Here is a 27979-nt window from a genome sequence, read left to right as displayed (position 1 = left end):
CAATTGGTTGCAATTATGTAGAAAAAAGAAAAAAAATGGAAAATGGAAAAAGGATGAAAAAATAAAAAAAATAGGAAATTTTTTTAAAAAGACAGAAATCTGTATATTCCCCTTGCTAAAAAGGTAGAACAAAGGGAGGCGGGAGGGGGAAAAAGTAGTCTTATTCCTGCATCGAAGGACTCAAGTCCAAATATGAAAATCCAACTTGGGGGGAATAGAAAACAAAGGAAAGAGAAAGTGCTATTCTGTCAATAAGCAAAGCACTGCCACTAAATGTTCGAGGCTCTTTACTAAAACAAAAAACAAAATTTCCAGTTCTCTTTTCAAGGTCACTTCAATCTTCTTTCTTCAATTTCAAATCCAGACTCCACCTATCAGTAGTTCCACAGAAGAGCACCTGCAAACAATCTACATGCTCTTCCCACTATCTTTTCAATGAAAAGCACAGAGTCCTTGAATGTAACAGCAAATGTATCAATAAGAAAGAAAGGAAAACAATGTATCCAAGCCTCCAGGTAGCAGCGCTACTATTGCCCTTTTCTTTCCCTTCCCCTCTAATATTAAAATCAGGAATAAAAAAATAAAAAGAGTCTAAAATTATTAAAGAAAAGAAACAAGAGAAAAAAAACTTTTCCAAAAAGTTATTTTGAAAGGAAAAAATTAAAATTAAAAAGGAAAGACCAGTCCAGTTTAAAAATTGAAAAGTTTTTACAAAAATCCAAAGTTCCAATAAAAAGAAAAAAAAACCTTCAGGTTTAATTTGTGCTTAATCTCACAGCTTAAGCACTTTTATCTTCACTTTTAAATTTAATTTTTAACCTTTTAGGGTGTTCTCTCCAGAAAAAAATAAGTAGAAAATTATCTCATCAAACTGACACACTTTCTTTCCAGCTTTCTTCCATTCCGGAGCTGTCCCAGCTTCAGCAGCTTTAACGGCTGCCTCTCCGCCGCGGGAAAAAAGGGCTTCTCCTGGATCTACCAGGGACTTTGCGATGTCCCTGGGATCAACAGGATGTGCCCTCCTCAGTCACCGTCTCTACGGGATTGTTTAGGTCCGTTGGGACTGTCCTGCTATGGAGATATCAGCAGCGATCTTAGAGCTTAAAGATCGCATGCTGTACCACCGCAATGCCAGCTCCGCCCTCCATCACTGCTGTAATTGAGTTCATCCACCTTCTTGCTGTTCTTCTTTTCTCCTGCATTGTAAAGAGCTCCATTGTGAAGAAACCCAATGGATTAAATATGTTGAGCTGTGAGCTAAATCAACTGGCATTAAATAATTAAAAGACATAAGTAAGTAAATAAGTAGTTTAATAGAGGTAATACCATCCTGTCTTTTCAAAAATGCACTTATAAACAAGAATAAAATCATTCAAATACATCCAGGGTAATTCTAAGGTTTCAGAGACAAATACATAAGAAGGATTCTTGCGAATGTACTGTCATGAAGGTATGAGTTTTACACAATTCAGTTGGATGTAGAGGCCTTTTTTGCATAAACACAATGAGAAGGAAAGTCCCAGTAAGCCAATTGCAGATAAATCTCCCAAATGTATCAACTTTGGATGTCAACAATATCAACTAGAAATTTGGTTCAGTGTTTGTGAATTTACTTTATAATGTTTTCCAAAAATGATTTAAAAAATATCCATGGGAGAGAATAAATACATCAGCTGCAGTAACTATTGAATATTACTTTAAAATCAATTTCCATTTTGATCAATTTCAAAAATCAAGCAGGATAATAGATATTATCATTCTGAAATGCCTTGAAAGTTCTGTTAATACAAGTTATTTGCTTCTAATTCATTAATCAGCTATATGAATAATCAAGTTCAATATTTAACTGTACAATGAGAAATATTAGTAACATTGGACAATAGAAAATGCTGAATATTCTTAATAGGAAGTATTGCATATTCAACAGTCAATTTTTTTTAACAAAAAGTAAACATGGCATAACAGGGCAGACATCTGAATCCACATTTTGCTCATTTTTAGTACATTCCAAAATAGTATCTAGAGTTAATTATTTCCTTCGCTTTTTGTCTTCAATTCTCTTAAAACATGAGAGCAATCATGTAATAAAATATTTTGACAAAGTGATGATAAAGGCACACTTTTCTTTGGCTCAGTTCTGCTATGTAGAATAGCTAGGAGAGCCTTTATATCACATTCCCTATATTAATGTACAAAGTTAAGAGAGGAGCTGCGAAGAATCAAAATTCTGATGTCTAAAAACAACTGCAAGTTTTTCAGGAAATGCGATTTGCATGCAAATATTATTTCCAGGGATATCAGCAATCCAAAGAAAGATGTGCAATGTGCCTTTTATAGAAGCAGCTTTCTTCTCAGAGGGATCAAGTAGGATTTCCGGATTAACCTCTTTAAAAATAATTGTTTTAAATAAATCTCCTGACTAAAAGTCAATGCTCCTTAAACCTACAAAAGAATGGAAATATCAGAAAGTGAAAAACAAGAAATCTTATCTTAAGATCTTATGTATTTGAATTTATGTATTTATGTAAAGAAAGATATATAGATATTTAGGTTTTTCATACCAGGGCTTTAAAAGACTGGGTGACCACTGGATAGGAACAGATATACAGGTAGTTCTTGATTTACAACCATTCATTTAGTGACTGTTTGTTACTACAGAACTGAAAAAAGTGGCCATTTTTTTCCCACTTAAGACCCCATGGTCACATGACCAAAATTCAGATGCTTGGCAACTGGCATGTATTTATGACAGTTGCACTGTCCTGGGGTCATATGATCATTATTTGTAACCTCCCAATTTGGAATGGGTCAACTTGTCACAGCCAACTCTCTGCAGCCATCTCACCGTGGCCAACCCGACATGGCCATCTCACTGCAGGGCAACTTGCCATGGGACAATTCCACACAGGATAATTCAATGCAACAAATGTTATCTGCCACTGTTTCTTCAATATTATTTCCATTGACCAAAATCGAAATAATGTAAAGGAAGCAGTCGCAGAGAACATTTATTGTGATGATTATCCTGCATGGCTTGGTGAGTTGTCCTAGTCCTGTGATGGCGAACCTATGGCACACGTGCCACAGGTGGCATGCAGAGCCATTTGTGCCAGCAGGCAAGCCACAGGCAAACTTACCTCAATGCTCATGCACGCGCCTCACAGCTGATTTTTTAGCTGGTTTGAGGCCTTTTTTGGCTTCCCAGAGGCTTGAAAAAAGTCTCTGCAGAATGAATAATAGGCCCATTTTGTCACTTCCTGTAATACTGGAAGTGACTAAATGGGCCTCTTCAGCCTGCAGAGGCTTTTTTCAAGCCTCTGGAAGGCCACAAAGGCCTTAAACAAGCCAAAAATCAGCTGTGAGGTACAGTGCAGATGGGGGGGGGGCAGAGCGGATTGTGTGCACATGCACAGGGGGCATGGGGGGCACACATTGCCTTCTGGGTGTTGGCATGTGAGCGCACGCATGCCAGCACGCATACAATTTTTGGCACAGGAGCCCCAAAAGGTTAGCCACCACTGTCCTAGCCCCTTCTCAGCTGGCTTCCAACAAAGTCAATGGAAGAAGCAGATTCAGTTAATGGCCACATGATTTAATTAATAACTGCAGTGATTTCCTTAACAGCGGTGGCAAAAAAGGTCATGAAATGGGGCAAAACTAATTGAATAATTGCTTTGCAGGAGAAATTTTGGGCTGAATTGGGCTGAAAAGTTGCAAACTGGTGTCTAGAGCTTTGTACCTTGTACTATATACAGTATGGCTACAATTGTCTTTTCTTAAGCAAAAGAGCACACAGAATAGAGAACACAACTCCAGAAATTTAAAACAAATATGGATATCTTTATAAAAATAGCATTACATGTAGAAAAGTTAAAATGATTTTAAAGAAATAGAAATGAAAGAAAAAAAATGAATTTATTTATAGGAAAACTGTAGCAAGTACTTTAAAAAAAAATACAGCATTTTTACACCTCTTTTTGTAAAAGAGGTGGGAAATTTGTGGCTGAATACAATTCTTAGCAGTGCACCCAGTATGGCCTCTGCTGAAGCTATGTCGCAAGCTGTTCTGATTGAGAAACAGAATTCCAAATAACAAAAAGGGGAAAAAGTGGTGAAAAGACACATAATTAGTGTTAAGACACAAAATTAATGTTAAACAGGCCAGAATTTTTTTTTTAACCATGCAGAAACTTACAAAGTCTGGTCAAGACTACATTGAAGTTCCTTTCGTATAAGGCGGAGTAAAAACTGTAAAAATGTTTAAAAATAATTAAATGTAAAATATTATGAGCAACAAGAAGCAAACAACAAAAAAAGAATTAACGACATCAATTCTTCATCTAAATAGTGATTTGATGAATGTTAAGAGAACACCAATTTTTCATTTCAATCTTTAAAGAAAGGCATTTGACCACCTGGGTGTGTGTGTGTGAAATTAAAAGGAAGCATTCAGAAAACAAACCTTGGGAACTTAGCAAGATTTAATGCAAAATAATAGCAATGAAGAAATAGAAGGAAATAGCATATTACACTGTAATGTCAGCTTTCCATTTTAGTGTACGATTTCATATGACCTAACTGGCAAGATTTTATAAATCCTTAATTTAAATTTCAACACTGAATATATAAATGATTCCTGGTAACTCATTGATGTATGACATTTTAGGTTTATCTCCTTCTGACCAAAGTGGAGAAATTTAGAACAATCTTCAGAATTATTTCAATAAATCCAGTAAGAATAAAACTAGGGCCTAACAACGTAGCAGCGTAAAATCACTACCATGTGATTGTGAATGCAAATAGCTCTCCCTTGTGGAAATTTATTTCAGGCCATAAGGAAGAATTAGATTATCACAGTATTGTTTTAGTTGTTGTTGTTGGGCGTGCCTTCAAGCTAGTTTTTGCCTCCTAGAAATTGCCTGGATTAATCTCTGTGGTTTTCTTGGCAAGTTTTTCAAAAGCTGTTTGCCCTTGCCTGCTTTCTAGGGCTGGAGTAACTAACCAAAGGTCATTCAGCTGGTTTTGTGCCTAAGGAGGGCTAAAATTCATGGTCTCCTGGTTTCTAGACTATGCCTTAGCCACTACATCAAACTGGCTCTTATATTTTAGTACTGCAGAAATAATCTCTGTGATGCTATTTGAGGAACATATTTTTAAATATCCCTTTTTAATGATGTGTTCATTAATGTTACTGTTAGCTAACATACAAACTATGCTATGACATCTATTTGTGAAACTTATTTAAATAAATGTACTCTTATGTTTCCAGTAAAAATATTTTAACAAGCATATATTGTATAGAAACAGAAATACAATTAGCCCAGCATGTATCCAAATGCTCCTTCAGATAAAAGTGCCTACACTGCTTTTACAGAAGCATTAACAATTGATTATACCACATTTCAACAAATAAGGCAGCAGCACTACAGTACAGTATGACTTACCAGTAAGGCACAGGCATCTGCTATCATCAGCATGTAAAAGACATTGTTCCAACCAGATGAAGAAAGAAGACCGGCTAACAATGGTCCCAATGCTGCACCTAAAATACCATGCACATAAATTAAATACAGTGCAGGACCTGGGGCATATAATACTTCAGAATGAGCTTGAAAACTCACAGCTGGATGGATTTGCAAGCTGTTTTGAATGAAAGAAAATCCAGCCCATTTTTCTTCCTATCCTCACCCATTTCCACGTGCAAATCAGAAGCGGAATCACAGAGCTGATGGTAAGCTAGTCCTCTTGGGACATTCACTTCACTGGGTTGTAATTAGTGTTATGGGAGTGCTAGCAGAACATCATTTTCAAGATTCACAGCTTGGGATCTTGTCGAACTTACCAACTTTTTATTAAAATATTAATGTACTAACATATTTACAGCTACAGTTGGCGCAGTGGTTAGAATGCAGTACTGCAGGCTACTTCTGCTGACTGCCGGTTGCCTACAATTTGGCAGATTGAATCTCACCAGGCTCAAGGTTGACTCAGCCTTCCATCCTTACAAGTGGGTAAAATGAGGACCCAGATTGTTGGGGGCCATATGCTGACTCTGTAAAATCGCTTAGAGAGGGCTGTAAAAGCACTGTGAAGCAGTATATAAGTCTAAGTGCTATTGCTATTGCTATATTTGCATAAGAATTCCACCACTGCGCTGCATTGCACGTGTGTTTGTGTGTGTGTGTGTGTGTACCTTCAAGTCAGTCTTCATTCCTGGCAATTAAACATAGAAAAATTATCTTAGCAACATTTTAGGAAATGGTTTGCCACTACCTTCTTCCTAGGGTTGGGAGAGAGTGACTGACCCAAAGTCATTTGGCTGGTTTTGTATCTAAGTGGAACAAGAACTCACAGTCACCATTGAAAAAGGATGATGATTTATAACTGACACACACAGACACGGGGTGCATCCCTACTGCAACCTTTTTATAAAGTAATTCTCACACTGGTAGAACATTCTCAAAATCTGGAGAGGACCAGGCTGGGAAAGGCTGGTCAAGAGTTTCTTATCAAACTTTTCAACCTTTTGTTCTTGAGGATGATACCATACCACTCTTGATACCATACCATACCTATGGAGCCTGTTCCGTCAATGATGGCTGTAACAGTTGAGAGAGCTTTTGCATTTCCATGAAGACTTTTATGGGTACCCTTTAAAAACAAAATATTCAGATAGAAATAATTAAACACAGAGAAGAGAGACAGTGATAATCTTCATCTTACTTATATTGTAAATCTTTCTCAAATTATTTGATGTAACACTGAAAAAATGTAATAATATTGCTACTGAATATTACTAATACACAATATATTTTCCTCCTCCTCTAGAAATTTTGTTCTTAATTTTTATATGTATTTATTAAAAATAATACAACAAAAATACTGTAGCAGATAATAATATGATGCTTATAGAACAGAAAAGGACTCACCAAGTCAGCAGAGACAGCTGTCGTGATCAATGCGTATGGACCATTCACAAGAGCTCCACAGATGAGCAACATAACTGAAATTTAAAAAGTAAAGTTGTATGTATTTAATATCATCAATAGTCAGCAGATGCAGAACCTCTTATTTAATTTTCATCCAACACTGGAAAACTCAGACTAGTTTGCTATTGAAAGGAATAAGCACTAGGAAAATATATGAGTAAATTCTGCTAAATTCCATTTCTAATTTATTTGGAACCTGTAAACTATGCAAGGTGTGCCTATTGAAGCACATAAAGGAAACACATGGTGCAATCTTTTTAAATATAACTTTCTAAAGGAAGTATCACTAAGGTCGATGATGCTCATGCCAATTATTGTAATGAAAAGAAAATTTTTATTGCAGTCGTTAAGCAGCAGAGCTATTTATAACACAGTACATAGTGACCTGTACTTCCACTTGGTTTATTTGTTAGGTTTTTATCCTCCCTTTATTACTTTATAAGTAACTCAAAGTGACAAACATATTTCTCCCTCCTCTTGTTTTCCCCACAACTGTAACAGTCCTGTGAAGCTAAGAGAGAGTGACTGGCTCAAAATCACCCAGCTCTCTTTCCTGCTTAAAAGAGGACTAAAATTCACTGCCTTGGTGTCTAACCTAGCCCCTTAGCTGCTGGATAATAATCAGTAGTTAATAAGCCATAGTCAATAACTATGGGCAATTAAACAACTGATAAATGTAAACATTGTAATGGTTTCCTGATACACTACTATCCACTAAAGCAGGGGTGTCAAACTCGATATCATTGAGGGCCGCATCAGGATTGTGTTTGACCTCAAGGAGCAGTGGTGGGATTCAATTTTTTTACTACCGGTTCTGTGGGCTTGGTGGGCGTGGCAGGGGAAAGATACTGTAAAAACTCCAGTCAGAGGTGGTATTTGCCGGTTCTCCAAACTACTCAAAATTTCCGCTACCGGTTCTCTAGAACTGGTCAGAACCTGCTGAAGATCACCTCTGCCAGGGAGCTATGGCGGGCATGGCCAGGGTGGGCATGGCCAGCTTGACATCACTTGTGTCAGGGGCGCCTGTGGTGGCCTGAGCACTCTGCAATGAAAACAGGCTCCCAAGTTCCATTTTTGGCTGCGATGGCTTCCTCAAACCTCTGCCAGCAAAAACAGAGCTCCATTTTCACTGGCAGAGGCCCCATGGTCCTTTGCTGTTTCCAGGGCAGCCTCACAGGCCAATTCCGGCCCCCAGGCCTTGAGTTTGATACCCCTGCACTAAAGCAACGACCATACTTGGAAAGAATCAGTATTGTTTCTTTCTTATTACCAAGCTAGAGAAATGGGAAATATTTTATTGAAGAAGAAAGCTATTTCTTTTCTTTTAACCATACATACGTTCCAAGCGTCTATTCCAGTATTCTTAGACAATAAGTTGAGCATTGGTGAAGGAAGAGGAGAAGAAGAGAGTAGGAAATGACAGTGATCTGGTGATGTTTTCAGCTGGGTTGGGCTACAATACTTGGGCTACAATACTTGATAAATGCTTGTGGGTAACACTCTGTTGGTTAGCAGACTTCATGAAAATAGGAGCTGTGAAAACTATTTTATTCTATCAGTTTATTTGATTTAATTGTCTTTCCTTAGTTGTTGCAAAGCATGATCTGATGAGAAAAAAAACAAGGTATGGCCCAGATCATTGCTGTTGCTGTGAGTATTACTGATCTGAAAAACAGAGATTCATGAATTATCCTACTCTTATGAGTGAATAAGGGAAACAGAAATGAAGTGAAAGAAACAACATAATTATGAATTACAGTTTTAAAGCTGTATTCATTAGATATAAAATGAACGTCTCAATTTCCGCCACAAAACTGCCAATAAGTTTTGCAGATACACAACTTGATGATTTCTTCCCTTGAGAAAGTCAGCAAAAAAAGAAAGATGTAGAGAGGGCTGATGACATAACTTGAAGTGATATCACTTAGAACATCAAGATTTAGTATCTCTAGTTTGAGAGAGCATTACATGGAATTATAGAATTTGCAAGAAAGTACATTATCATTGAATGTTAGACAATCCTTTTTATCAGTACCAGCAATACTAAAAATAGTGAGTTTTGGTAGAGTCTTCATCACTGAATGGGTTAGCCATTTGTCTGAGTTGCTTTACCTGGTTCCATGCACTGAGTTGGCAGCTGAACTCAATGGCTAAATGGACTTTCCCATCTATTATTAAGCATGTCATATCTCTTATTATTAATAATACTTATTCTTATTATCATTAATATTTCTCATTAATATTAATGATTAAAATAATTATTAGTTCTCCTTATTATATCATATCTCTTCTTCTCTAGGAAGAATCGCCTGTTACACAGACAACCTAGCCCAGTCTTATGCTTTCCAATTGTAATCCAGAAAACATCTAGAGGGCACCTTATTGAGGACATTTTCATTGAAACACATCATTTGAAAATTATTTGTTTTCTGAACCTCTCCTTCAAAATAATTTATTTGGTCTTAACAGAAATTATCTCAGTGTGACCCAGACTGTTAGTTTTAACCATAGAAATTCCAGTTAAGAATTGCAGTGGATTTATATTTAAACAACCCAAATGAAGCGGGTAGGGAGAAGGAAAAATAAAGCATAAAACTTACTTATTGTGGCCTCAAAACCCATTTTGCTGATTGCAGAAAATATATACAGCTAGGACAGACACAAGTAGCAGAGTTAGTTCAAATCATTCTGTAATAAATCAGGCTGTCTTGGCTAGATGTCATTTATAAAATTAGCATTATTTTTCATTCTAGAATTCTATTTTCATTTGTCATTATTCAAAATTGCAGAAATGGGTTCTAGGGAAAGAAAAATGCTTAAATGCCCACAATACTAGGGTACAAAAATGCAACTCTCTTTCATTAAGCCTGCTTTTGTTTATACATTATAGCTCAAAAAGCCATCAATACTTTCATCGTTGTCATCATCATCATCTTCATCATCTTCATCATCATCATCCACCATCTCATAACTTACAGTGGGTCCAGCTATCAACAGCATCATGCCACAAGTTGTAGCCCTTTTTTTGAGTCGGTCTGATATTACACCCGCTAAAATTCCACCTGTATAAAAAAAGAGAGATGCAAAATGTAGCAACATTCTTTGTACATTCACAACTGAACAAAATAACACTATAAAAGTAATTTTTCCTTGGTTTTTAAGAAGTGACCTTCAGTATATCATCCACAAAGCTATGATTACCATTAATTCTGCAGTGAAAAATCTCCTCTATTTACTCTTCAACTGACAACAATGAATATTTGTCTGTTTTTATCATCCTTTCCAATTCTAGCCCAGTCACCCACTTCATCTTTTCTACTGCCATATAGCAATACTGAGCAAAAATACCACTTCACACCAAGCTACTATAGATGTGGAAAAAATAAAAAAAATATCCTTCACTTCCGACCCTTACAAAATGGAAATGACTCACTTGCATCTCCATCATAACTTTGTTTATGTTGCATGCTTTATTCGCAAATATGACCAAAGACAGCTGAGCACTTCCTATGAGGATTAAATGGAAAACTCTTATATCATTTTTCCCTTGAAAATCTTGCTAGGATCAAGGAAGGATGAGGGTGCCTAAAATGATGAACTAGAAAGAGCAGAGCATTTCAAAAAATAATTTTATTATGTTTTGAAATACACCATAGCTGAGCCAGAAGTAAATAAATTCAGTTCTCATACACACTAAATAAATCATAAATAACCAGAGCTGGTTTCAAAGTGATGGGAGTTTCTGTACAGAAATCACATTGCTGAACCCTATAAATGTTCAATTTCTGCTCTGTCAACAATAGTATTCGTTCCATGACTTCAGTTGTCACTGTTCTCTCCCAAGCATATTTTTCTTATCTACTTGATATAATATGGTATGCCATTATATTTTTGCCAATCTTTTACTTAATATGGGAAGGATGATATTGTTACCGAATCCATTCATAGACTTTTCAGAACTATTTTTCTACATCAGTTTTGAATGCTGCAATTTCTATCCAGTTTCTAAGAATATATCCCAAAGATGCCTACTTTTCTTGCCCCATATAAACTGTTATTAAATATCAGAACCACCACTCTCATCCAAAACCTCTGTCAGAACTGCCACCTCACACCTGTGCTCTGCTATCACTCAGTACTAGTCTGCCATGGACCCTGGGGGAAGGTGGAAGGGATGGAGAATGCTTGGGGAAAAGTGAAATTAGTGGAGACAACGTTTCAAAGTCACTCTGCTATGTGAAGAATGCAATGGGAAGTGCCTAAGGGGGAAAGTTACACTTGGGGATTTGGCACGCAAATTTCAGTTCTGGCTTTGCTCTACTGTATTTCACTTGACCTTTAGTAAATTATACCCTTCTCAACAACTGGAGTCAAAGATTGTTCTTACTTAAAGGTTCAAGTTGAGGCAGGTCTGATAGCTCCATTAAAGATACCCTCCAATAATTTTCTCAAGTCAGCAACCAAGCTTTAATTATCAGTATCCACTCCCTGTTTTAAAGTATTTCTTGTCTCTAATGTTTCAGCATTTGATTTAAAAATCCAAAGACTCATATATGTGTAGGTTTCAAAAATAACAAACACGTCATAGTTGCACACTCACCAAAAATTCCTCCAACATCAAATAGGGTAGAAAGATCACCTGCCTTTTTAGCATCAAGATGCTCTACCAATGAAAAATAAAAATATATCAGTTAACAGTTTAAATATTTTCAAGTGCCATAATATTTCCCAAGAAAGTAGGTATAGCATGTCTAAATTACTTTTTTTGGAACTATAATAAAGAGAAAAAATTATTGGATCATTTGGAATCATATTGAACTTTTTGCATCCAGTCTTGTACCTAGTATTAAAGTAGAAGAATCTCATATCATCTCACATAACTGATATTAAGCTATATGAAAGGAAAAACCCCTCTGAGATAGAATTTAGTTTGTGAATTTTAATATATTTCTTCTTCTCTTAATAAAGGATTGTTCTATTTCAACATGAAGTATAAATATTGGATTCTATGTTTTAGTCTTACAAATACTTTAAAAAATTAAGTTTCTTTCTCCTATAATTAGTTTCTCATAACTTTTACAAAATGCAAATGAATTAAAATAAAATACTAGACATCTCATATACCATTCAAACATTGTTTCAGAAATACAGGTAGTCCTTGAGTTACGAATGTAATGGAGTCTGCCTATTCCATTTGTAGCCCAAGGATTCGCAGGAGTAAATCTTGTACAATGAACATGATCACTCCCTCTTTTTGGCCATACTTTCGCTAATCGAATGTGCGGTTCATTAAGTGAACATGAGCTATCTCGGGATGGGGAAGGCTATGGGAGGCCTAGTAATGGAACAGGTCACCTACTTCAGACCACCCAGGGCCTCCCCTACCCACAGATACTTTCCCTCCCTTGGGTCCTCACAGCTGCTTCCTCCCCCAACTTGCCATGCCTGGTGACTTACATTATGAAGATCTGTCTCCTCTTCGGCCTGTTCCTTTGCTTGCTTCCTCCTTTCTCGTCAGTAAAGGGCTTGAAGAAGGCTTTGGTGATAAAAAAAGGAGGAATGGAAGGTCTTGCATGACCCTCCAGACATTCTTTCCTGCCTCCAGAGTCCTCTTCAAGCTGTTCGCTGGCAAAAAAATGTGGACTGGAAGTCCCCACAAACAGCTTGAAAAAGGCTTCAGTTATGAAAAAGGAGGTGCGGAAGACTGTGTGCGGCCTTCCAGGCCTCCTTTCTCACTTCCAGAACCCTTTTCAAGCCATTTGTGTGGACTTTGAGTCCACATTTTTCACCGCTGAATGGCTTCAAGAGGACTCTGGAGGTGGGAAAGAAGGCCTAGAGGCTGCACAAGGCCTTCCGCGCCTCCTTTTTCATCGCTAAAGCATTCTTCAAACCATTCACAAGCACTTCCAGTCCACATTTTTCACCACTGACCGACTTGAAGAGGGCTCCGGGGAGTGAGAAAGAAGGCCTGGAGGGCACTGCACAGCCTTCCATACCTCCTTTTCATCGCCAAAGCATTCTTAAAGTCTGCATTCCGGTCTGCATTTGTCGCTGCCGAAGCGCTTGATGGTGGGGGGTAGGTCGGGTGAATATTGCAGAGCCTCTGCAGTCATTCATAAGAATGAACAACTGCCATGGTGCTGGAACATTCATAATTTTGGAACTTGTTCACAGACGCTAGGGAGCACTTATCATGTAACTTTGAACGTTTGCTAAGGGAACACTTATAACCTGGTGATTACTTGTATTTCCTCATCTAAACAGAGAAACTAAATGACCATTGGTTGGCAAAAAAACCCAGTGGAAATGACTTTGGACTTCTTGCCAGCTGCCATATTGAGTTTCCTTTTGGGAAGCTGGCAGGAAGCTTCAGAAAAGTTCCTTCCTTCCTTCCTTCCTTCCTTCCTTCCTTCCTTCCTTCCTTCCTTCCCATCCTTTTCTAGTTGGCAGGTAAATGGCTGTGGCTGGATAAGGGAGGGAGCAAGGGATTGCAAGACTGGCTGGGAAACATATGTCCTAATTTTTGTCACACACACCTCAGTTTCTTGTATCTCTCTGTTTTTTCTTACTCCAATCGTCAATTGTTATGAGTAGATATTTAGCTGATGAAATCATTATAGAACATACACATTTTTAGGAAATAGTAGTTTATATAATTGGATATAATCAAGCTTTTTGTTAACTTACAAAAATAACTTAATTCATCACATCTATTAAGTCCAATTCTGATAAATGTTTGCCTGTTATTATGCTTTTTAAAACCACCACTCCCAAAGGACTTAGTTGAGTAAAGTTGTGGGTCTAAATTTTTAATAGCATACTTGGAAAAAGTTTAACCATATTTAATTCTTTCTTAAATATGATTTGTGGCAATATTTTATATGACCAGCCTTCTATAATTCTTTATGTAAGGACTAGGACTTTAAACTAGGACACTTACCTACATTAGTGATGTATAGTGGTAGCCAGAAAAGAAAAGTGTAGCTGACTAATTTGGCAAATAATAGGCAGAGAGAAAATTCTACCACTCCCTACAAAGAATGGAAAATAACATTAATTTGAAAAGGAAAAAACCAAGCATTTTACTTTGGGGTAATTTTTGTGCAAGGATTTCTGTACAACATATAGGTGTCGAATATTATACAGATATAATTAAATAATAATATAGGATCATGCATAAACAGCCTCTGTTCAAAGAGTAATCATTGATACAAAGCAAACAGCATGGTCTGCAGTCATATACCCTCTGTAAGATTGAACCAATAAGATTTATTTCAATATATGAGATAATGGATCCATCGAAAGTTTCTATTGCAAATGAGCCGTGCCTTGGAGCTGCCTCATTTGCTAGGGACCCTCCTTTCAAACCAACAAATAATAAGGTAACATCAAAAAAATCTCTTTCTTTTGCTATCATTTAAGAGTGACTATGATATTGGAATCTTTTGAACTTGGGGGTCGGGGAGGGGGGAAGAATCTTCTTGCATAGTCCATTCTAATCCCTCCTCTCTTTAAGTGCACAACCCTTTTTGCTAATTGAATGTTACACCATCTAGAGTGTGTCAGCCCCCCATCCATCTTGAATCGGATTCAGAGCTGTCACAAGGGAGAATGGGTAACTGTGGGAATGAAAGCAAAGTGAGAAGGGAGGATAGCTGCAACAACATTCTTTCATCAGAGCTCAAGGCCGAGTCCCTGGAGTTTGGAGGGGAGTGACTGGACTTGGCTGGAGTTCAGAATGGAGGTGGATTGGAGAGTGTGACTTGAGGGTCATCAGTAAGGGGGCTGGGTGTGAGTTTGATATAGCGGGCGAAAATGAGGGATTTCAGATCTGGGTTTTCCCAGATGTGCCAATCTGACTTCTCTAATGAATTCTTACTTGGATGTCATATTAGTCTCTGAGTGCTGATTTGAGATGGAGAGTTTGGTTGGAACACTGACGGAGTGTTTTCTTCTCTGGAATAATTCCCATGAATGGAAATTCCAAAGCCATGCATTAACAACAATCCTGATGGTTTTCTAGGGATCTATAAGATTGGTTCAGGTTTCAGTTTAATTAAACCTCCTTTCAAATGAATTATTGTTAAATTGTCAAGTTCACTTAGTGTGTTGAATAAAATCAGGTGCTTTCAGTTTGATTCAAAAATCTTGCACATGCATATACATACTTTGATACAGTAGAACTGAATCTTGAAATTAAAGAGATTCAAATCTGATTGTAAATTCACATTAGAAATTGGTTGATTGACATATGTCTAATGGTTTTATTCTTCATAGTCCCCACATTCAAATTAGAATTTGGCTGCTGGCATATTTCCAATGATCCGCCACTACCATTACTAGAGAAGCTGGCATACTCACAGGTATTTGCAAAGCACCAGTAAAACTTATAGCAGCATTTCCATTTCCAAAGTGTTCGTATCCTCCATTAAGATTCAGTGGCTTTGTGCAATTTTCATTACTCCGTAGCAGACATTGCATTTCTGGATCCTATAAGAGAGACCCCATCAAACTTAGTGTAGGCAGTATGTCTCTTCTCTAAGCAACTGAACTAAGCAACTGAAATATTGTAATGTACAGTAAAAAAAAAAGATATATTGATATTTATATACTGAATATTAAGCAAGCATTTCATGTTCTATGTTGGGGGCGTCAAACTGGATTTCTTCGAGGGCTGGATCAGCATTATAGTTCTCTGCAGGCTGGCGCAGGGTAGGGAGCGGGAGTGAGATGGGACAGCCACCTCCTGCAGCATCCTACCAGCCAAAATGTGTGGCCCCCACGCAGCCCATTTTCGGTCAGGAGAGTGCTGCTGGAGGCCGAGGAGGCCAAAAATGGGCTGTGTGGGACTTTGCAGGACCTCCATGTGGCCTATTTTTGGCCGGCAGAGTGCTGCTGGAGGCCAGGGAGGCCAAAAACAGGCCACGGGGGTGCATGTGGCCCCCCACAGCCCGTTTTGGCTAGCAGAGGCACTTTTATATTTCCAGGCTGGACCTGTAGGCCAGATTTAAGCACCCCACAGGCTTGATGCAGCCCGCAGGCTTTGAGTTTGACACCCCTGTTCAGGGGTGGGATTCAAATTAACAACCGGTTCTGTGGGCATGGCTTAGTTGGTGGGTGTGGCTTGGTGGTCATGTGACTGGATGGGCGTGACCAACTCGACATCACTCACGTCAAGGAGCACTTTTCCTCGCCTGGCCTCTCATGACAGTGAGGATGTTGCAATGGTCGTAAGTGTGAAAAATGGTCATAAGTCATTTTTTTCAGTGCCTTTGTAACTTTGAATGGTCACTAAATGAACTTTTGTAAGTCAAGGATTACCTGTACAAAAATACAAAAATCTTCTTTACTTGCAAAAAGCTGCCCTAAATACCAATCATTAGATTAAAAATACCTGCAAGCCGGAGTTACAAATCAGGCACGGTGTCAGAGCACCTTGAGGAATTAAAATAGTTAAGTTGTCAGATATTGTTTAAAACATCACTTTACTTACAGTTGATGATTTTACTGTACAGTTTACATCCTTAGGATCTGAAATTATGCAACAGGAAAAGAATTAATTAACATGTATATGGCATGTTTTTCAAAATGTTGCCAACTGCTATAATAAAAAACTATTATTATGAAAGGGCACAATAATGGAAAATTGTCGTAAGTATGAAAGTTTTGTTAAACCTATATTTAAACCTGGAGATGGGCTAAGGTTACAGATTCTGTCCTATCCTAGATTCAGTTCTACCTTTTAAAGGTTATTTTGTTATTTGACAAAGAAAAGCAAGGAGATTAGGTTTTATTTTATCGCTGTGAATAGCACTGATTGATTGACTTTTTGTCTGATTCCAAATGAAAACATATTCAGAATCTGAATATGTGTATGTATTTATGTGTATACACACAGACACACACACACATACATACATTTTTATACACATACATATACCTATACACATTTTACACATATACACATATATAAATCCATTTTACCATAGGTACTTACGTTCAATAAGAAACAGGTAGCATATAATCCCCATTAAGGATATTATAATGCCAGGTACCACAAAAGACAAGCCCCAGCAGATAGATACCCAGTAGCCAGCTATTAAGGATCCTAAAATATTTCCTACTGAAGTGTGGGAATTCCATAATCCCATTATCAATCCTCTCCTACAATGAATGAAAAAGAAAAAAAAAAGGTTAATATTCTCACTAACATTAACTATGTGCAGTGGAAATATTCACATATTTAAAATTTAGGTGGTCATGTGACTGGGTGGGCATGGTCAACTCAATGTCACTCACATTGAGGGGCGCCTCACCAGCCTCTACTTGCCCCTCCCCTCCCAGATACCCCTTGCCTGCCTGCCTGGACTCCTTAGGGCCCCAACAGGAAGCAGTTGTTGGAGCTAAGCAGCCCCCACTAGAAAGAGTTGGCAAAACAGCTGATGTTTTTTGATAAAGCATTATTTTATTAGAATTAAAGAGAGAAGAATAGAGAATTTACCTTCCTTTTCCAAACCAGTTGCTAATGCAAGTGACCACACTGGGCCAGCCAGTAGTTTGTACCAATCCATTAGCTACCTGAAAAGTTTTTAATGGCAAAGGTTATCCTGCAGCAAAATATTTCATAGCTACAAAATACACAATAATAAGCTAATATTTAATATAATATTTAAATTTATGGTACACATTCCAGAAAAAATATATTATAATTGTTCATTAGCACAATAAATCAGCCAGATTTCAAGTCTCATCCTTGTATTACTCTTTTCTGTCTGTACTACATCAAATTAGCCATTATAATTTGACCTCTCTGGGTCATTTTGAAACATATAGAGTAACTGCTGTGCAACAGAAGGGTATGTACTATGTGATATTTTTATTCTCCATCTATTTAACTGAAGGAGTTGCAGTGTCAATAAAAGTGAAAGGAGTATTGATTTATGCATGACCCCTGAAGAGAATAAATAATCAAGCATTATTTAGTTCAGAAGCAGATAGCAATCCTCTCAGTTGTTAAATAGTAGAGCTGACAGAAAATGCAACATCTTTTGGAATATACCAGGCATCTTCTGCTTTACCAAAGATTTATGTTTCTCATTAGGAAATGTGTACTTTGGAAGAGTAAAGAATTGAAGTCAACATTTTCTTTTTTAATTATTTATATATTGTTTTGGAAATAGGCTCCTACAAAGTACATAGTACAACATATGTTTGTTTTGTTTCAATGCAAAATCCAGCTACTTTCAGTGAAATATCCAGCTTTTAAAGGCAGATTTAGAAATTAGTTTGAATTCTTCTATTTCCTAACAATCAACTGCTCTTAATCAATAGTAGTTTAGACTGTTGTTTTGAGCTGCAAAACAGATAAACATGAATTATAAAATTTCTCTTCAGAGTAAAAATTCTCAGAATAATTACAAAACAAGTAAAGTGTTAAAAAATGGGTTTATCTGTAGAAGGAATAATACAAACTTTTATATCAAATAATAATAGAAACTCTTTTATCAAAGAAAAAAATTATACATACCCACCCATCCACCTACACACCATGCTTCTCCTAAAACACGACCCACCCCAAAAAGAAGGCCCAGCACTGTTTTGTGCACATGTGTTAAAATTAAGTCCTACCCCCAAAATTTAGCCCTATTTAAGCACATGCACAGCTGGTCCCCATTTTCTCATGTCGCTTGTAGTGCGGACAACACTGAGGAAGCAAGTGGGGAAAGGTGGAGGGAGAAAAATATACTATGTATGTATGTATGCATGTATGTGTTAGCCTTGGAAGCCATATTTTATTTAGAAGCTTCAAGGCTGCCACTGTCAACTCGTAAAGCATTCCTGGCCTGCTCTTGAGTTGCCATAGCCAGGAGGGGGGAGAAGCTCGATTGCTATGACTAGAAGCACATTCCACGCATACCTTTCTCCAGATTGCATTACTAGAGCTAGCTGGAGAGGCGTGTTTTCTGCAGTCCACAAAGTGCTCCGTTGGAGAATGTGATTTATGAGAAACCCTAGGAGGAAGGGGGAATAGGGTCATAGGTAGGCAGTAAATTACGTGGGGCAGAGCTGACTGCACTTACATGTTGCTCCTAATAAATAATTGGATTTCTTTTGAACCTTGGCTCAAAGCTCATGAATTAATTAGGGCATCCGTCAGAACCCTGACAGCCACATTTAGTGCCTGGGAATTTGGGAGAAGGGATTTCATAGAGAGGTGGAAGATTAGACACAAGACAATCTTTTCATAGAGTCAAGGACAAGTTTCCATGCACCTGGAGAGGTGTGTCTGGGGGAATATCTCCAGTTGGGACGATGGTTAATGGGATGGATTGGTTGGTACAGGGGATGGGGTTTTGATTTTCAGTTAGGAAGGGAAAACCCGCATCTCTCCGATTTGGGTTTTCCCAGATGTGCCAATATGATTTCTCAGTAAATGTTTACCTGGATGAACTTTGTGTCTGAGTGCTGAATGAAATGGGGAGTTTCATTGCAACAAATTGGAACCTGTGTGTGTGTGTGTGTGTGTGTATTTCTATAAAAGAAGAGATTTTCCTTGGTAATTTTTACAAACCGTACTACTATGCAGAATATTCAGTGAAAGCAGGAATCACTAAGAAATGAACTGGAGAAATCTAATCATAGTACCTTTATACAAGCCTAAAATATGATCCCATTTTGGCATGTTATACACTGGTTTGGTCAATGTACTTCAAGAAAGCATGGGCCTGCTCTGCAAGAGGTGGGTATGGATTTGTCAATGTTCAACTGGGTGAGAATGATATGCGTCTTTTTTTAAAAAATCATATTATTTTCAATGTTTTTTTTAGCTTTGTTTTGTCTTTGTTCAATTTTTCTTCTGGATTTTGGATTTTAATTTTTGAATTAAAAAAAAAAAGAGAATTAGATGAGCCAATGTAAGACTATATAATCAATAGTTACTAGCCACAATATTTAATAATAACATTAAAATGCCTCCAAACTATGGTTGGGATACATCAACAAGAAAATGCGGCACCATAGATGCATTTATATTCTTAGGCTGTATTTGAAAGGTTTCAAAAAATAACCTAGTATGCTTACCTGAGCAATGATGTAGTACCACAAACTATGTATATTACAAAAATAGCCAATTCCAAATAATGCAGTAAAGAATCCACTGGCAAGCATCCCACCACTGAGATAGTATCGAATAGGCAAACGTTCTCCTATTATGCCACTTTAAATTAAGGTTAAAAAGAAGATTAATTTTGAATGCATATTGAATTAAAACTAATTATAATCATAGCTCTCTGAAAACCAAAACCTTACAAATTATTAAAAATCCTCAAAATATAGATTTCAAATGTAATTTCAAGAATATTTTGCCAAGATTATTAAAATGTCTCCAGTATAATCAGGTCCAACATATGTGTCTATGATACCAAAGGATAGCTTGTTGAATCACTATTCCCAACACGAAGAGGTAGAAAAGGGACACAGAGGCTTTGAGAAGCTCAGTGAAAAGCAAATAACAGCATGACAATTATTTAAAATCATTAAAACATAGGTTTTTGAATGGCCTAAACGAATACTTCTTGGTGGACTCTATTTATGCATGTAGATAGAAAGTGGCTTAAAGTGAATTTATACAACCCAAAATAGTTTTCTTACATTTCAAAATGAAACACTATAGCTTAGCAGTAGCAGCATGAATCACTGGTATTTGAAACATTTTGGGGTTTTGCAGAGAATTGAATCAATGTCAGTTTCTCACATTTCTTTCAATTTTAATTACAATAAGAAATATTTCATGTTTTGATTTGGTCCTTTCAACATTTCTCATTCAGTAATATTCTCTTTGCTTCCCAGAAACCTCTAAGCAAAATGCTGACCAAGCTCAATGATAGAATAATATTCTGTATTGATGCACTTAACTTATGAAACAAGAGTAAGAAAATGTACCTCAAATACATTCCGACAGCATAAGCACAGAGAAATGAATAATCCAGGGCTCCCAATAACTGCTTGTAGTTGCTTTTATCTAGGAAGACAGACAGACACACACACACTTTAAGGGACCGAATTGCTTAAATACAAATAACCTATATAAACAGTGATTATCTGTTCATATTTGTGTTTTGTATAAAAATGGCTTCATATAATTTAAAGAGAAAATCGTTTTCTCCAAGATCAAATTATAGCAAAAGAAAATGTACCTTTATGGTTAAAAGTACATAACTTAATCATTATACCATTATACAAATGGAAATTATGCAGTTTAAAATGGCCTTTCATATGTTAACTTTTAAAATGTGTCTAAATAATACCATCCCTGCATAACACGTTCATATTCAGTAAATGCATTGGGGAAAGAAGGGCCTGTGCTGGCTTTGTATATTCAGCTAAAACTGTGCCAAGAACAAAGTGCTTAAGCTGTATTTGTACTATCTGTCAAAAGGGATGCATAATACCATCCACGAAATCCTGGAGATGTGATGAAGGGGTGCAGTCATTATGTCTCCCTTTCACACTTACCCTTGAATATGTCATGTGAACAACATTGCTAGTATTTGTGCTGCCTAGCAATACATTTAATACTGAACTGGGAAGGAAAAAAGAATGTAATTAATTTTAAAACTTCTATATCACTAATCTTTACAAGATTCAGGTCAAATAATGTAGCTTGGGTTTTTTTTACATTACACATAGATATCAAAAAAAATATGCTTCACTGAACTTCTTAATGTTCCTGACTTACTTCAAAAAGTATTTTCTTCTTATAAGATTAAAAAGTTCAGATAAGGATGTGTTTAGAATAAAATTGATGGAGAAAAATCTATCTATCTATCTATCTATCTATCTATCTATCTATCTATCTATCCTTTTCCGATTGTCCTATTTAAAGCAGTGTTTTACTTCAATTATTTGTTTGCTAATCTTTTCGAATTATTATGGTTGCTTGCACAGTCAGATAAGACGGCTAGACTGGATTTGGCCTTTTTATGCATCAACTGAGTCCTTTACAAGGATCTGGGATTAGGTAGATGTTTTTGTCTGATGGTGATAAAAGTATTGTTTGCAGGATGTAAGATAGTCCAAACAAAGATGCTAATTGCAATTGATAGACAGTGATTTTTGTCAATTCCCATGGTGTTCTATTATTATTATGGTTTGTTACAATCAGCCAGATGTTTGGACTGGATTTGGCATTTTTGTTTGCTTATCAGGTCCTTTCTCGAAGACCTTGGCTAGGCAGATATGAATGCTTGAAAGTGTTACAGATATCGTAGGATATAAGCTGTTCTAAGTAAAGCTAACTTTTGATTGATGGTGAATTTAACAATTCCAATGGTGTTCAAGTGGTGCTCCGATTATTTTGGGATTGCACTCAAGGCACATTATGGTTGGTCACACACTCTTCATTATTATTATTATCAGAAGTAGGGAGACCTACTACTCACCAAAAGGTTCCCAGCCACAGCGAGAATTATTATATAATGTTTTAACAGGTGGAATGTGGATGCCATTTTCTTCATGGGTATCCCGCTCAATAATTTGAAGAGTAGTACAGTGTTTATGCAGCTCTCCCTAAATTAAAGTGGAAGAGAAGGGAAATGCTGTTGAATATTTTATTTTGTTGAGTCTTTACCTTACTGGAACAAGCTATCAGACACTGGAAATGAAGTTAAGTAAGTTATTTTATATTATATTATTTCAAAACTTGATAAGGCTACTTCAAACTTTCAAATTTTAGGCAACATGCGTTATTCAGTTTAAAATTTATCTGGCATAGTATTTATTATAAAATTAAATGTAAAGTTAAGCACCCCATTTCCTGATTCTATTAACTTCTATGGATTATAATTTTCTTGACTGCACATATTTACTTTTTTATTTTTATGCTTGTTCACTGCCCAGAATCGCTTGTTTGAGATGGGTGGCCATATAAATCGAATGAATGACTGAATGAGTTATCTTACTCTGTATTCTTTTAAAACCCAATAAAGTTAATTCAGACAGATTATAACTTTTATGTTTATCACAAAACTTGATAAGGCTAATCAGCCACAAGTAAAAGTTAAATGAAAACCATAAAAAGATTTGGACAGCTTTTAAGAGAATATCCAATATAATTTTCCAGATAAATTCATCACAACATATCTATATCCTTACAAACATCCTAAATGCACATTCAAGTGAAATGAAGCCCTTTTAAGATGCATTCACAAGTTTTACATATCTTTGAATACAGCATCTTTGTAGAATGTTAACCAAATAATAGTTTGTTATCCATATTTTATGTAGTTTTATTACGGTACATCTGTGTAGTTCTAATTGTCATCCAGCATTTTTATAGAACTACTGCACTGTCATGCGCAGTTATACTTTTAGGGAAAATAAACACATACTTCCTTGTTTGACAGCATCAGGATATAGAAAAAAAGTTACTTCCCTTTTGCTTACCTTAACTATACTGATTGGCTTCCTTGATAAATGAAAACTAACATACAGCAGGAAAGTCAAGACAAATATGAAAGCCCTGTACCTGTAACAAAACAAACATTTCATGCTTTGTAGATATATTATTTGGCAGAAATATATTAGCAATTATTTTAGGTTATTCTATTATATCCACATTTCTTTTCTCTGTACACAGCTAATTAGTAGCAATGTGAAAAATGCAGGTAAAATCAGTTAAGTAAGATTCCATTTGACTTACACAATTTTCAAAATGTAACAAGGAAAAACTACTTGGTCATTAAAATAACCAGAAGGGTATTTGCCATTGATTAAAGAGTTACATAAAAACACATTTCATGAGCACATTTTCCCAAAGATTAATAATTTAAGCTTTGGCAGATCTTAGGCATAGTTACTCAGAAATTTGCATCAGCCACAAACACTGCTAGATAGGTAGAAAAATATTAAAATAGCTTCCAGTTCTTCTGAAAGTTTTCATGGCCAGGGGTGTGATATTTTTATCACAAATAAAATGTGCAATTTTTCAATAAATTTCTATGGGTGTGATTTTTCAAGATATTGATTGTCTAGTTGTAAACATTATCTAATCTCTAGGATATGAAAAATTTCATTTTTGTTTGGTATAACAAGACAGTAAAGATTATACGACTTTCTACCAAGTTAACCAACAAATCTTATACATACACTCAATGGTTCTGATCTAAACCCTCCCCCTCCCAAGTTTATGGATCATGCCCAACAATTATAATAAAACACTTGTTAGAAATACAGTATATCCACAGTATATTACTACAGCCATAAAAAGTATAAACACAGAGAAAACAAATATACATTTTAACAATAGATATTCTGAACAATTCTATTTTAATGTAGATTTGTTAAAAAGGAAATCAAAGCCAGGTTCCTTTTCAAGTAATAATAGACCACAACTTACCATTGGTCTTTTGTAAATGAAGTGATCAAACGAATCCCAGGTGGAAGCTCGGCCATTTACTTGAGTACCAAGTTTAACTTTTTGTTACTCAGATGCTTCAGATTTTTGTTCCAAGTTTGCAGTAAACCAAAATGTAATGCTGACTACATTTGTTCCTTGATGTTACCAATCACTGAGGGGTTAAGTCTTTTCCCATATACCTAACTTTATACAAATAGAATATTTTCATGCCATCAGTTTATGCATTCCTTTTTGAGTATAAGCCCATTGAGTTCTTTCAAACCAATTTTTAAGTAAGAGTTCATAGGACTGCAGTTAAAATCTTAAATTAAGGATATCAGCTTTATCATAAAGATAAATATAAATTCAAACAAATGCATTATCTTTGTATTTCATTCTGTGGAAGAAAAATGTATTGAACAAAAAGAATCCTGAAAAGTTATATGTTATCCCAGGGTTAGCTCTTTTTTCAAATTCAAAGCCATAACCAACATACTACATTAAAACGAATTATGAAGTGATGGAATTCTGTAGTCCCAAATTATTTGATTCTATAGATGTCAAGATATTCAGATTTGTTTTCTGGAATTTGAATACTCCAACTTGCCATTTATCCAAATATGTGAACGTGAGTCACATACCTTGCAACTGTGAAAGAAATAGGTGGTATTAAGGCCATATGTATATTTTTTACTGAAAATCTTATCATTCGATGCTGCTTTATTTATTTTAGGCCTGTTTTCAATCTACAGTCTACAAATATGCATAATTTCAAAGATTATACTTTCAGTTCTGTATATTTGATATGAAACTTAAAAAAAATATTTTATACCTATTAGTTTTTTACGGATATTGGAGGTGGGGGGTAGAGTGCTCTCCTTTCATAAGTGATTTGTCTATTCTCTAGTCAATTTCTACAAGTCACCAAATTTTATAGTTCTGTTTTATTTTCCTAATGTTTGATTTTCTATATTCACGCAAATAAAATATTCTTTCTGCTAGGAGGTCGTGCAAAACCAAAGATTCATACAAAATGTTTTAAAAAAAGAGGACAGATGAGAGTACCTATCTTATATTTTTCAAGAGAGGGAGTCAGTGTATTATGAGTTATAATAATCATATAGCACTGTCTTTAGTTGTCTTGGAAACTAAATATGAAGAGGATGAAATGCAAATGTCAAAGCAAAACTTAAACAACAATTCTTCCTTAATTGTAGTGCTTGGCCCATTAACTTTTCTGGCACATCCCTGGATATCTATAAATTACAAGACTGATTCCCCGTTGTGTAACAAAAGCAGCCCCAAATATACCCTCTTTCCAAAATGATGCTACTAAAATAAAAGCAAGAGTGGTGGACCTAAGAATTTCTTGTTTCTATGATATGAATAATATTTAGATTGGCTTCCTTTGGACCTCCATTGAGATTAAGCAATGATTTATTGTAGAAAAGAACTTCATCTTTTAAAAACTTAAATAACAGAACCAGCTAACTAATTGACATCCATAATAATGGTGAAAAAGAAAAGAAGAAAGAGTGAGAGAAAAGGAGGAGGAAAAGGTTATGGTGAACAGCATCAGTTATCACACAATAATGATAGGTCAGGAATGGATGCTGCATCTTTTCACTTGCTTGCTTCATCACCTGTCACTTTTCAAATGAAGTTTATAAGACTGCCAGACTCTGGCTATTCTACAGTGTCCTTTATCCTAGGCTCTGTTTTGTAAATCTTAGAATTCTAGTAAAAATAAAACAGTTATTGCATGTTTGAAATCTGTATTGAGTTGACAATGAGGCTGAAGGATATAAGATATGTGTGACCTGAAAGCTTCTGGTTTTTTATATAATCACAATTTATGAGATAATTTCTCATAATCAAGAACTTGGCTTTTGAGCCATCAAGATTAAAAATAATTTCCTGAAGATAAAATTAGCTAAAATTTGGGATTAAATCAGAATTTGTAAAAGGCATTAATATTCTTGATGCTAGTGTACTGCATGGAAAAAATGCTACTGTTGAATGAATCTTTCTAAGCTATGTAAAAAAGCTTCTTTTGGAAGACATTTGAAGATTGCAGATTTTTATTGGGGGGAAGGATGCCAATAAAAGCAACTTGTTAATAATTCTGCTGTTTTCAATTGGCTTCGTTGCTCTATCTGAGATATTTGGGATTGTTAGAGAACATTTCAACCTTAATGACAAACTTCCATGCATGAACAATTTTTACCTGAAATTGAGAACCTGTTGTAATGAAATTGTTTGTCTTAACCTAGGACTGACTTCTACCCAAACTGACTTCTACATTAAATCTACAACTGAAAGATATTGGTCAAGCCTACTGATCTTATTAAAGTGCCTCAATCATTTGTAATGATTGTACCTGTCAGCCATAACTATCATGAAATTCAGTCGGTAAAAACAAAAAACCAAACTTTTAAATCCTGAGAAAACAAGCACTATATATTTTTTTCTTTTCCCCAAACAACCATGGTACTGCCATGCTAGCCACCCGGAAAGGAAACTCATTCAGAATGAAGTTGGGTTCTTTCAAGAATCTCGGTTTATCGGATGAGACTGATCATCTAGACCAGGGGTGTCCAATCTTGGCAACTTTAAGACTTGTGGACTTCAACTCCCAGAATTCCTCAGCCAGCTGGCTGAGGAATTCTGGGAGTTGAAGTCCACAAGTCTTAAAGTTGCCAAGGTTGGACACCTCTGATCTAGACTAAGGGATTTAGCTTTTGAAAATCTGATTGACAAAACCAGTCAAGAAACTGCTGCACAACCTGAAAAATCAGCCCCATTCATTTAAAGGGAAACGAACAGCCATCGCCCACAGGCTTTGGGGTTGATGGGGGCTATCTCAATACTCATTACCTATATCCTCCTCCTCCTCCTCATATGGCTACTTTAGGAATATATCACGGAAAAGCATACAACCAATCAAGAGCAACACATGTTTAAACAGCACAACCTAAATAAACATTATTTCCTCTTTGGATATGCGTTCGAAACGGTGCATCGATGTCTGGGAAAGAGACTGGGGCCAACAGAAGGGCCCCAACCTGCTATCTCCCCCCGCACACCCGCCGACCCCTCCCCCCTTCAGTTTGCCGCTCGGTTGGTTTGCCCGGCATTCGCCACAGGTGCGATAGGCGGCTCTCCCCCCCCCCGCCCCATCCCCTCAGAGGAGAGTCTCCGCTCTGCCAGGGCAGAGCGCGCTACGAAGCTGCCGCTTCCCCGAGAGCCCCTCTCCCCAAAGCTCCCGCCTGTTTCCTCCCCACAGGCTGATCTTGGAGTGCGGCAATTTACCCGAAGCGAGGAGACGGGGCGGTCGCCGGCTACCGAGTCCCCTTGGAAAGAGACGCTCCCGGCACTACAGGAGACCGTTTCCGACAGCTGCCCTGGTCAGCGACTTCCTGCTTTAGGCGCGGCGCAGGGCGAGGATAGCCGAGCGGGGAACCTGTCTAGCTCGTTCAAGCCTCTCCTCTTCCTTCGGGGGCAAGAAAAGAGAGCGCAAAGGCGTAGCTGGAGGTGGCAAATGTCAGACCTGGAGGGAGGGCCGAACACGTATTGCTTCCTCAATGAACTAATT

General features: G+C 36.7%; 1 protein-coding gene across 4 annotated transcripts; it reads right to left on the bottom strand.

Annotated features, from left to right (window-relative positions):
- Window positions 1-1294: 1294 nt before the first annotated feature.
- Window positions 1295-27979, bottom strand: SLC37A1 (solute carrier family 37 member 1). 4 transcript variants are annotated; one of them, XM_087937660.1, is made up of 19 exons: window positions 27697-27979; window positions 24385-25032; window positions 23433-23514; window positions 22430-22556; window positions 20931-21009; window positions 20070-20205; window positions 17491-17567; window positions 16987-17153; window positions 16483-16520; window positions 15351-15479; window positions 13930-14020; window positions 11590-11652; window positions 9966-10051; window positions 9590-9638; window positions 6930-7003; window positions 6573-6651; window positions 5445-5542; window positions 4196-4248; window positions 1295-2442 (listed from the first exon to the last, which is right to left on the bottom strand). In XM_087937660.1, exons 2-19 carry the CDS (start codon window positions 24438-24440, stop codon window positions 2427-2429), a joined length of 1500 nt encoding a protein of 499 aa, XP_087793786.1. In that variant the 5' UTR covers window positions 24441-25032; window positions 27697-27979; the 3' UTR covers window positions 1295-2426. The 4 variants fall into 4 exon arrangements, 3 of the variants coding, with proteins under 3 accessions (XP_087793786.1, XP_026569363.2, XP_087793787.1); XM_026713578.2 differs by having other exon boundaries at window positions 24385-24588; window positions 27697-27882; XR_015744359.1 differs by lacking the exon at window positions 1295-2442 and adding an exon at window positions 8466-8593 and having other exon boundaries at window positions 4212-4248; window positions 24385-24588; window positions 27697-27843.

This window comes from Pseudonaja textilis, chromosome 7 (genome assembly GCF_049901715.1).
Source record: "Pseudonaja textilis isolate UNSWEBS1 chromosome 7, rPseTex1.2, whole genome shotgun sequence".
NCBI lineage: Eukaryota > Metazoa > Chordata > Lepidosauria > Squamata > Elapidae > Pseudonaja > Pseudonaja textilis.
Note: the sequence above shows the minus strand (reverse complement) of the source record. Positions and strands in the feature narration are given on the sequence as shown.